Source organism: Chelmon rostratus, chromosome 16 (assembly GCF_017976325.1).
Source record: "Chelmon rostratus isolate fCheRos1 chromosome 16, fCheRos1.pri, whole genome shotgun sequence".
NCBI lineage: Eukaryota > Metazoa > Chordata > Actinopteri > Chaetodontiformes > Chaetodontidae > Chelmon > Chelmon rostratus.
The window spans coordinates 5,401,846-5,413,169 of NC_055673.1; the positions used below are offsets into that span (position 1 = coordinate 5,401,846).

The following is an 11,324-nucleotide window of genomic DNA, read 5'->3' on the forward strand; positions in this document are numbered from 1 at the left end:
TAATGATTAATCTAAATTTAATTTCTTGATTAGTTGTTCGGTCTGTAAATTATAAAGTGTTAAAAAATGCCTGTCACAATTTACTTAAGCTTGCACATATATTAGTTTAATTTTAAACTACCATTTTCTGTCCATATTAGGGTGATGATTGATTAATTGCTTAGTTTTTTCAGCTCCAAATCATATAAAACTGACCCTGAGAAGCTGGAACAAGAACATTTTTCCGCATGTTTCCTTTGTAAACAATTTGGACAATGAATTGATTTTTAAAATCATTGATTCATTTTCTGTTAATTGACTGTTTTTCTAGCACAAGAGCCCATATTCCAAAAGCAATTAGAGAAGTGAGCACGATTAGATAATGCGAGAAAATAACACGAATTACATGAATGCAGATATAGATGTTATAGTGGCAAAATGCTCTAAAATAAATTATAAAATGTATTATTTTTTTGTTTCGTTTTCTTAAATGACATGAATTTGCAGTGAAGTTTGGTCATGGTTCTTCTTCGTCGCTTTTGTCGCCATCCTCAACATCCGGCATGCCCAGCCCAGCTGCAGAGCTAAGTTCAGTCCTCCACACCCTCAATACCATTAACACTGGTACTGTGCGGCTGCTGCTTTGATACGTCGTGAAAGAAAAGTTTATTCAGGTTAGGAGAAGCTAGTAGCTTAGCTTGTCACCTACCTTCTTTACCGCAAAGCCAAGTATTGATTTAAGGACTCCTGGGTTAGCTATCTTGTTAGCTAGCATGCTGCTGTCTCAACACATCAGACAACTCTCGGATTAACTTGACCTCGTCATGACAGAATTAAGATGTCGGAAAACAGAGACTTTGATGGGAGATAAGGAAGAGGATGATCACCAAAGTGAGCCTGAGGGGCACCCTACACGTAAGTTTAACTCACTTAGCAGTTTGCTAACCGAACAGCAGTTAGCTTCTTCTGCTAACTTCAGTTAACTTTTCCAGAGGAGCACCACGTCCGACTCGGATGCTTACACAGATTGTGACATAGCCTGTAATTAACCTATCGACTGTTTCCACACATTAACAGATACTAATGGGCCGGTGAACACAGAGGATGAGGAGAGTGTGGCCATTGGTGGGGCAAATGGCAAACAGCAGAAAGATGAGGATGAGGTGAAAGATGAGGATGCTCACCACAAACAGGAAGAATCAAACACACCTGAAGTGTCTGCCAAAAGATCCAAGGTGTCTTCTGCATGTAAGTCTATGTCCTGTTTATTGTGGTGTTAGCATACTTTAAGCACTGCTCCCAGTGCTTGAATGATGTTTTTTTTTTGAGGGACTGTGCCACTTTACACAAGCCACATGAAAATGATTATATATCAGTATAGTATAACTATGTCACACGCGTCATATCAGAGGATCTGGCTCTATGTCAAGACTCCTGTGTTTGTATTCATCTTTAAAGCCACATAGGTCCCTGTAGGGAAGTCAGAGGCATCACTGTCACCTTCACTTAGACACATGCACACACCTAAGGATTGCAAAAAAGATAAAAAAAAAAAAACAACATTGTACACTTGAAATTACGTTGCGCCCTTTTGTGATGTGTTTCCATGCTCATTTTGTTTCATGATGTGTGTTTCTGTTTTACTCCTGGTCACAACGAAACAATGTTACAACAGGTTGATTTGACCTTTTCCAGTATAGGGTTAGCTTTGCATCTGTTCATCACATATTGTTTATCATGATAAATATTTATATTGTCTAAATTAGACAAAATGTCGAGTGAAATGACTGGAAATGTAACTACAAATGCTAACTCTTGTCTGACTTTCAGTTTACAGAAATTGCAATTTGGGGTGCAATTTTTCCATATCCGATCGGAATCAGGTTTATTAAGTGGGATTTCACACACAATGATGATAGTTTGTGAGGACAGAATGTGCAAATGTTCACAGTATTAAGAACATGTGCAATATGCAAATATAATAATCTAGAAAATGCGTGTTAACATATTGCATTTACTATATTAATATATAAAGCATATATATCAATATCAGATGATGGTCCTTTGTTTATAATCATATCTTATTTGTCCATAGAGTCCAGCTCTGTATGAGCACTTTAAACTGTTGTCTGTCAGTAATAATACAGACTCCAACCTTAGATGATGTGGCAGGATAGTTACACTGTAAAATTAGCTGGATTTGTCCTTTAATTACAGCCTTACACTCTCATTGTAAGTATTGTTCTGAGATGTGTTGTTGGCTGTTTCTGCTCCTCAGCAGGTTTTTTGCAGCGGCTGGTGAGGGTGTTCTTTGGATGCCTGGCAGCAGTTGCCTGTGGCATGCTTTATGCCGTTTATCTGTCAACATATCATGACAGGAAGTTCTGGTTTTCGACAAGACAGGTGGGTGAGCCTGCTTCCATTAGGTTTCCACCGCACTGCCATGTTATATTAATTCTAAAATTCACTTTAATGTGTCTAAGGAGCTGGAGCGTGAAATCACCTTCCAAGAAGGCAGCGGGCTCTATTATTATTACTACAAGCACATGCTGACAGCACCATCTTTTGAAAGAGGTATGTGTATTTTAAGCATCTAACCAAAGACAACACCAAAACGGACACTGACCTGAATTAAAGGGCTCCGAATGTCACTCTTTTTGTCCGTCAATTCACTTGATATGTGGTTTGTGTTTTCCAGGGTTTTATGAGCTGACACTAGATAACAAGACTGTTTCAGGTCAGACCATCAACATCGTGGAACGTTTGTCTTTGTATCCAGAGCTCATCACAAGCTTCATATACAGAGTGACAAACAGCCAGGTGAGTAGAGTTCATGCTCCTGGGCCCAGCAACAGAAACACACAAAAACACACACCTGTCAGTCAGTCAAGTTATGTCACATCATTTTAGCACTTTAACGCTGGAATTGACATTGTCATTATCCAGTCATCTAAAGCAAAAAATATGCAGAGTTTTGCATGTTTTTGCTCATGTGATTTTGGCTTCATTTGTGATAAAACCTTGATGTTTTTCCTTCTCTGCCTTCAGGATTTCGTGGAGCCGATCTACTTCTATGTTGGAGCGGTTTTTGGCCTCCAGGCGGTCTATGTCACCGCCCTGTTTGTGTGTAGCTGGGTGATGAGCGGCACCTGGGTGGCTGGCATGTTGGCTGTGGCCTGGTATGTGATTAACAGGTGAGAGTGATTCTTCCAGCCGGTTCCTCATGCTTTACTTTGAGGCGTCCCTGAATGCCTCATCGTGTTTCTTCCTCCTATCAAAGTCAGTCACATTGGTAAAGTTAACTTCCTCTTGTGAACTTAATCAGACATCCTTTCTTTCCATTTCTCTCTATTCTGTTGAGACATATAACACAGAGGTGAAGCATAATAAAACCCTCCTGTTTCACACCCCAGCGTCTCTTGTTTTCTGGCTGTTTTATGGTGACAACTCTTCTGTGGGTCATTTCTTCCTCAGACCAGATACAACCAGAGTGGACCATGCCATCCCTCTGCGGGACAACTGGGCTCTGCCTTACTTCTCTTGCCAGGTGACAGCTTTGACTGGATTCCTGAGTAATAACATCAGCTCTGCCACTGAGGTGAGCCTCTCATGAAACCACTTTTTTTTTTTTTTTTTTTTATATCCAGGTTAGGCATAACACTGCATTTACTCACACTGATAACTGTATCTCTCTGTAGATGTTTTGCTATCTTACCATGAGTGCCACCACCTTCACCTTCCTCCTGGTCTGGGAACACAGTCACTATGTGCTCTTCATCCAAGGCCTTTGTCTTTTCTTGCTTGACTCTTTTGACCTGGTGCCACCACGTAAGGTAACCAAGAAATAGTCCCACACATGAAATCACAAATTGAAGTTGAGATCACGCTTTTTGTGTGGATAAGCAGATAAGATATATTACGTGTTAATAAGTGGGCTTTAGGGTTGCTGCTAGGGGGATTGTTATCTTCAGACAGAGCCAGGCTAACTTTAGCTTAGTATTTAACTTCTTCTAAGCTGACTCTAGGCAATAAAGTGAATAAACGTATTTTCAGAAATGTTGAATATTCCTTCAAACACTGAGCTCATGAACGAGATGTTGCTTTATTGTAAAATCTGCACACTCGTTTGTGCTCCATCTAGTTAAAAGCCACAACTTTGGTGGACTGAGGACATTTTGTTGTTAGAACTTATGGCCAGTTGTCCATAAATCTAAGATCTGTGAAAAGAGCAAAATATTGTTGTCTTTTTAGGTATAATGGGCTTAAATAGTCTTCAAGAACAAACTGGTGGCCCCTAAAGTGGTAAAAATACCTATTTGTGCTGTATTTTGCCCACAATTGTCCTGAAAGATGTTGTGTTTTTTCCTTTGCTTCTCTTCTCTCTCGCTGTCGCTTTCTTTCTCGCCATCATGCCTCCATCTGGAACGGTAAGATGGCAGACATTCACAAGGTGTACCTCAGCTCCTTGTTCCTGGCCTACTTGTTCCAGTTTCAGAACCCGACCCTGCTCAGCTCGCCTCTGCTCAGCCTCCTGATTGGCTCAGTGCTCGCGAGGTACTTCCAGGTAGAGTTAGCTGCTCCCTCACATCAGAGCTTCAATATGGCAGGCCTTTGTTTTTTCTTGGAGTGAATCCAAGAAGGGCGAGCTTGAGTGCTGACACCGTTACTTGAATTACTGGTTAACTGATTATTCAGTCAACAGATGATAATCAGGGACTTTTGATGACTGACTGATCATTTAACTAATGTATCAAATAAAAGAACTAACCTTTTCCTGGTCGCACCTTTTCAAATGTGAGGACTTTCTTTTTTTTTTTTTGTATTTCATCATTAAAAACTAATTATCTTCAATTTTATAGGGTTTGAATACACAGTTAAATCATCTTAATGCTGTTTTTTGTATTTCAACTGCAGCAAAAGATGAAAATGGGACCTCTTGTTGCCAGAGTGATGAAGCTCTTCTTACATTTCCACCTAGTCTTTACCACAGGGATCACCTTCAGTTATTTGGTTAAGGTAAAATCATAAGAGCATTGATTGGTTATCAAATGCATCCATTTATAGTTATTATTGGTTAATCATCACTGTTTTTAATTTCCAGAAACTGATACCTGTAAGTGAGAGTGACTTCATATTGAAATTCCTTGAAGTAAAATTTGGGCTCAACACAACAACGTGAGTCGCAGCCTTTGCATTAAAATTGTGGACATTGGTTTCACTAAATGGTGCCATTGCTTATTATTCTATGCTGTTTTTAACACTATCCTTGTCACTCAGTATTTTCTGTCTGTATAATCTAATCTAATGGCAATGATTTCCTTTTATCTAGAGACTTTGTCACCAACTTCCTCCTGTGCCAAGAGAGTTTCCAGGCAACCGGTCAGGACTTATTTCTAAGACTGACGCAGGCCTCTGTCCTTCCCTTCTACTTCCTGGTGCTCGCTGTCTGCCTGCTGTCCACCCTGCAGACCATTTACAGAAGACTCAGGTTAACACATTTCTCTTTCTCTCTAAAATTATGTTTGACTGAGCTGATGGTCAAAACTGGACCTCAAGCTGCGGTTAATACAGTTTGAAGGACGTCGGTTTGAGGCTCCAGTCAACATTTATCACAGCTCCACTGTTGGCTGTAGACTTCATGTCATGATGCTTACAGTATTTTTACTTTCACACAGTGGTCAGCCAATGAAAACCAACCTCAAACTTGAAGATGGACGAATAGGAGAGCAGCCAGAGGTCATCTATCATGTTTTTCACACGTTGCTTTTTGGAGGCCTTGTTCTGCTGTTTGATGGGTACGATCATATGCGTGACAGTGTGTTTTAGAATTTGTTTCTATAGAAAATGAAGCATTGTTAAAATGCTGATTCCTCTTCGGTTGTGGCACAAGTAGACATTTGACTGTGTTCTTTTTTTCATGCAGGATGAAATATTTATGGACCCCGTATGTGTGCATGTTTACAGCGTTCGGCGTGTGCTCTCCAGACCTCTGGATGACTGTGTTTAAATGGCTCAAACTCAAGTCCATCCATCCTGTAGTACTGGTGAGAAGCTCACTTTTAACAGCAAACATATTGACAGTAAAAATGTGAATGTCTTAACTTGCTGAATTTTGTGTTGTCACCTAAGAAGTTCATCATCATTAGTGGCACTAGGCAATGCACTCACCTTTATAGCTCTTTGAGCTATAGAGGCGAGAGATTACAATAGTGGCTCAAGCTATGCACGAGCCACTATTGTAATCTCTCGCGTTTTTTCTTCTTATTTTTCATATTCCGCCAGAATTTCGGCGCATAACTAGTCCCGCAGCTTTGAGAAAACCCTCACAAACTATATATCAAAACGTGCGGCTCGATCGGGAATGGTGTGCTATGTACTCATGACAGGATTCGTTAATTATTCGCAAAAAACTGCGACAAATTTCCCTCAATGCTCAGCTCGTTACTGGGCTCTGCTGAGGCCTGATAACAATGAATCAGGTGTGCTGGAGCAGGGATACATCTAAAACATGCAGGACAGTGGTACTCCAGGACCAGGCTTGAGAAACAGTAACACCAGCAGCCCCCTCATGCCACTGTCAAAATTTTGGCGGCGCCGGAATTGTCTAGTTTCACATGCAGTTGCAGAAGAATCATCACTCAGTACTACAAATGCTAAACCACCCAGGTTCTTAATTTGAACGTGTTTTACTTTTTTAACTCTCCAGTCTCTGATCCTGAGCACTGCGGTTCCTACCATCATTGGTTTCAGTTTGTGGAGAGAGGTGAGATTTTTTTGTTAGCTCTAATATCTGTTGAAGCTCCTTAGGCCAGACATTTAAAAGCACCTAATATCTTCCTACACTGCTCTCTTCTGTGTTGCAGTACTGCCCTCGTGTCCTAGCAGAGTTGTCAGATCTGCAGGAGTTCTACGACCCAGATACAGTAGAGCTGATCAGCTGGATCAGGTGGGTCAACAGATCTTTCTGTATGTTCAAAGAATCTATATATAAATCTTTATCGTATCACGTAGTGTCTTCTTCTTGCCGTCCAGGTCGCAGGCTCCACTGGCGGCTGTCTTTGCCGGCAGCCCTCAGCTGTTAGGAACCGTGAAGTTGTGTTCAGGTTCAGCTGTGACCAGTTTACCGCTTTACTCGGACGTCAGCCTGCTGAGGAGGAGTGAAGATGTGAGTGAGATGCAAGATTCACCCCAAAGGGGGAAAAAAGGAGACTTTTTTACTGTTGTACTGTAATTGTAAAAGAGCAGTACAGTCAGTTTTAAACAAAGCTAGGTAGCACAAGTCCTTGGGTTATAAAGAGGTGATAAAAAATGTATTGTACTAATAATTTATGTTATGTGTTTGAATAATATGTTATATTATATTGGGCCTTTTGAAAAATGACAGTGCTGTTGCATGTCCTCCATCATTCTTTCCTTATTTTCTGCTCATTTGCTAATTAAGGCATCAAAATGCTCAAAATGATAAAAAATATATTTTAACTGTAGTCCAACTGATTAAGATTTTTCTTTCTCACAGATGAATTGCACTTGACATTTATGAATTAACATCCTCTCTTTTTCTCTCCCTGTAGACTTACCAGGTATATGCAATGAGATCTGCAGAAGACGTCTACAAGATTCTGACCTCTCATAAGACAAACTATGTGATCATCGAGGAGTCAGTTTGTAACGAGCTCAGTATTAATAAAGGCTGTAGGATCAAAGACCTGCTCGACATCGCCAATGGACATGTGAGTTTAGACGCTTATTGTTTCACCACCAGCTGCGAAGCTGCGGATTCCCACCTGTGTGTCTGTCTGTATGTCTGTCTGTCTGTGTGTTGTGTGTTTTCAGTGGTGGGTGTTGTGAAATGAGGTGGACTTCATGATTATAAGGAGGTCAAAGCAGGTTTTGAATGTATTTCCATCAGACCAAGTCTTTGTAGATGACTGTGCAGTCCATTAACGTTCAACTGAAAAAAGATTCTTCAGTGTTTTGTGACACTCTTGCTCGTTATATAAAGTAAAAGTAATATCACGGTATCCTGCACTGTAAAAACATACAGCACTTGCAAGTAGATATCGAATATACAGACATGACGTTGTTTAAAGTAATAGACATATTGGGAAAATTTGCTTATTTGCCGAATTTGCAGAGAGGATTGATTCCATTGATTGTTTGTGTGGTAAATTGTATGATAAAGCAGAAGGATTTGAAAGCAGGGAAACGGCTGGCCTGGCTTTGTCCAACAGTAACAACATCTGCCTCCCAGCACCTGTAAAGCTCACTAATTAGCATGTTGCACCTTGTTTGTTTAATCTGTACCATAAGTAGTTTTATTGGGGATTATGCAGCAGACTATCTTGACAGGGAGCACTGACTTCCTGGAGTCTTGGACAGAGCCAGGCTACATGTTTCCCCCCATTTATAGTCTTTTTACTAAGCTAAGCTAACTGGTGCTGTAGATTCATGTTTACTGTATTGATCCTCTCATTTAACTCAAGACAGGAAAGTGAATAAGTGTATTTCCCAACATGTTGAACTCTTCTACAGTGGTTATTAATTTTAAATTAAGCCTGTGTATTCTATGCAAACAAAGCCTTACTCTTGGGGTAAGTGTTGATTATGACATTAGTTTTTAACAAGTATGATCCTCATTCCTTGTTCTCTTGTCGTATTCAGGTTGTTTATGACAAAGGAGAGATTTACTCTTTCTCCAAGCATGGAAGATTCTGCCAGGAGATAAAGTTGAACTACTCGCCCTACACAAACTACTTCACTCGAGTTTTCTGGAACCGCTCGTACCACGTCTACAAAGTGAACTCTGTCATCTCCTTTCAGTACTGACAGCAGCCTCTGCCTCCCTCCTGAGACTTTACTGAGCCTGGCTCTGCCCTTCTCCAGTGTTTCACACCTCATCCACAGTGTAACACAGAGGACTGCAACACGTCGTTGCAGCGTGCGCTCAGAGAAATGTCTTATCACTGTTACCTTACACATCCCGGTGCAGATGCAAATTCAAACCAGCTGGGATCAGCCGAGCACATTGTACTTGTTTTGGCCTACGTGTCGTTTGTTCAACATGAAAGGACCCTGCTGAAGTCGAAATATGCCATATTGATTCCTGTACTGTAGTTTTACAAGCCACGCGTTGCTGTTACTGTGATGCATTTAATGAAGGAAGAGGTTGATGTGTGAGGTCTGTGTTCACTTTGTACAGTCGCTGAGAGAAGCTGACGTTTTTTTAGGCTCATTATTTTGAGTCCACAAATCACTTAGTTGAGCTAGCGGCACGGCTCTACTGATGGCAATGTCAGCCTGTCTGTTGGTCAGTCAGCAGGTCCACCTCTTTGGTCCAGACTGAAATATCTCAATAACTAATGGACGGATCGCCATTAAATTAAGCACAGATGTCAATGGTGCCCAGAGGTATAATCATGATAATTTTGGTGCTCCGTTGACTTTTACTGTAGTGTCGCCAGCGGGTTGGAGATTCCACTTAATATGGGAAATATTTCAACATCTACCAGATGGATTGGCAAAATATTAGTACAAACATTCTTGGTTCTCCAAGGCCTTTTCTTCTAGTGCCACCATGAGGTCAAATTTTTATTTTTATGGCTATCTGCACGACGAATGGCATTCCCATCATCCTCAGCTGTACTTCTTGTTTTGCGCTACTTAGCAAATGTTAGCATGCTAATATGCTAAAACTAAGATGGTAAGCATCTGCAAATGATCATTATTGTATACCTGTATGCTGACATCAAAGCGCTGCCTGAGTACAGCTTCACAGAGCCTCTAGCATGACTGCAGACTCTCACTCTTACTGTTTTTAAGACCATTATTGTGTGATGAAGATTAATGCTGTTATCTAAACATATAAAAACACTTTTCTTTTGATTCTGATTTATATGGCTCTCTATCTTGGGATAGTCATGGTCTATTCAGCTTTTTGTTTATCATGATGTCATTTGTGCCTGACTAAAGAGAAAAGGGTGTCAAGTATTACAACAATGGCTACAATTTAATATCCTGAGATAATTTGATAATTACGTCTTGATTGGGAGAAAATATTTAGATATTTGGGCATATGATTAAATGTTTTTGTGGAATATTTATATCACGAAAGTTTAAGATTTATTCAGAAGATAATTATCACGTTTTCTTCAGAAAAAATATCAAGAGTTATAGAGAAAAAATATTGACAAGCATAACTGTTCTTCCCCTCTGCCACATACTGCTCTTGTTTCCTCACAGAAGTACTCATGCAGGAATGTGTATGTATTTTGGTTGCTGCTTTCATGCGCTTAACCTTATAGGGAATATGTGTCTTTGTGAGCGGCCTTTCGTGTGATGTTGGTAAGTGTGGGTGAGCAGGTCTCTGCTGTTACAGAGGGCTCTCACCTCAGTTGCATGAATGGAAGATCAGTGTCTGACTGGTTTTAAATAACCCAGAACAATAGAAACAACGTCTTAACTTTTAAACTGCTTGTGTCTCTTTCAGCCTTAAGAGTAGTGGAGGCTGGTTCTGAAGCTGCTCCTTTCTGTTGCGTTATCTTCATCATCCTCTTCGTCTGGATGCCTTATTTTGAGATGTGGGAACTGACTGACATGTCTTTATCAATCAGACCTTTAGCTAGATTTTCCGGCCCCTGGTTGTTACCTCGAAGTATTTGGTGGTAAATTCCTCCTGGTGCTATCATGCAAGTCTCCCCAATAACGATCCCTCTGCAAGAGGCCATGTAGTGAATATTAGGTTTTATTGGTTGTGGAGATTAAAAGTGTGTGTAAGTTGATGAATAAAAAGCTGATCTCTACAGTATTTTGATTTTTTTTGTTGTCATTCTTATGTGCTGCTTTAAATGTCATTTTAATGTCTGATATGTTCATTTACTTCTGCTCTTTTAATCCATTCACACTGTGCAGCTCAAAAAGCCAAATGGAAAAGATCAAGATCAACTTCAGCATTTATTTTGAGCATTTTTGTCATTTTTAACATTTTCATTTTCATAACATGCTTTTCTTTCCCATTTCTCTCCACATTTTAGGCCTTACACACGAATGGTATTGTGGTCGATCGACATGTCTCCCACTTTCAGCTGCATGGATTAGCATGGGAAATACAACATAATTATAGTCACCAAAAGACTATTGAGCTGAGGTCTAATAAGCCAGACTAGGTGAGAACACCTGTGTGGGAGCCTGAAGTCAAAGAGTGGGGCAAGTGAACTTCACCTCTATAAATTCAATGTCAAGTCAGCATAATTAAAACAAAAAAAATAACTTGACACTAATTAAATACATTAATTTCCTCCTTATTTCTCATAATCTCTTGTTAAGATTGTATTTTTTAAAATTTAATT

At 40.1% G+C, this 11,324-nt stretch overlaps 1 protein-coding gene across 2 annotated transcripts; it reads left to right on the top strand.

Moving 5' to 3' along the window:
• The first annotated feature begins 550 nt into the window (after positions 1 to 550).
• On the top strand, positions 551 to 10,773 carry LOC121619303 (probable C-mannosyltransferase DPY19L4). Of its 2 annotated transcripts, none has more exons than XM_041954901.1 (19): positions 551 to 894; positions 1,057 to 1,227; positions 2,258 to 2,382; positions 2,463 to 2,553; positions 2,678 to 2,799; positions 3,028 to 3,173; positions 3,454 to 3,577; positions 3,678 to 3,812; positions 4,412 to 4,543; positions 4,894 to 4,995; positions 5,081 to 5,154; positions 5,309 to 5,467; positions 5,655 to 5,774; positions 5,903 to 6,023; positions 6,686 to 6,742; positions 6,843 to 6,925; positions 7,012 to 7,144; positions 7,551 to 7,709; positions 8,641 to 10,773. In XM_041954901.1, the coding sequence occupies exons 1-19, from the start codon at positions 804 to 806 to the stop codon at positions 8,803 to 8,805; spliced, it is 2,310 nt and encodes a 769-aa protein (XP_041810835.1). In that variant the 5' UTR covers positions 551 to 803; the 3' UTR covers positions 8,806 to 10,773. The 2 variants fall into 2 exon arrangements, with proteins under 2 accessions (XP_041810835.1, XP_041810836.1); XM_041954902.1 differs by having other exon boundaries at positions 2,261 to 2,382.
• Positions 10,774 to 11,324: the final 551 nt, after the last annotated feature.

Excerpts from the sequence above, each read along its gene's own strand:
- LOC121619303 (XM_041954901.1), top strand. The coding sequence starts at position 804 with ATGACAGAATTAAGATGTCGGAAAACAGAGACTTTGATGGGAGATAAG. Across the intron at positions 1,228-2,257 it reads ATCCAAGGTGTCTTCTGCAT|CAGGTTTTTTGCAGCGGCTG; the intron begins GTAAGTCTATGT and ends TCTGCTCCTCAG. Across the intron at positions 6,024-6,685 it reads CCATCCATCCTGTAGTACTG|TCTCTGATCCTGAGCACTGC; the intron begins GTGAGAAGCTCA and ends TTAACTCTCCAG.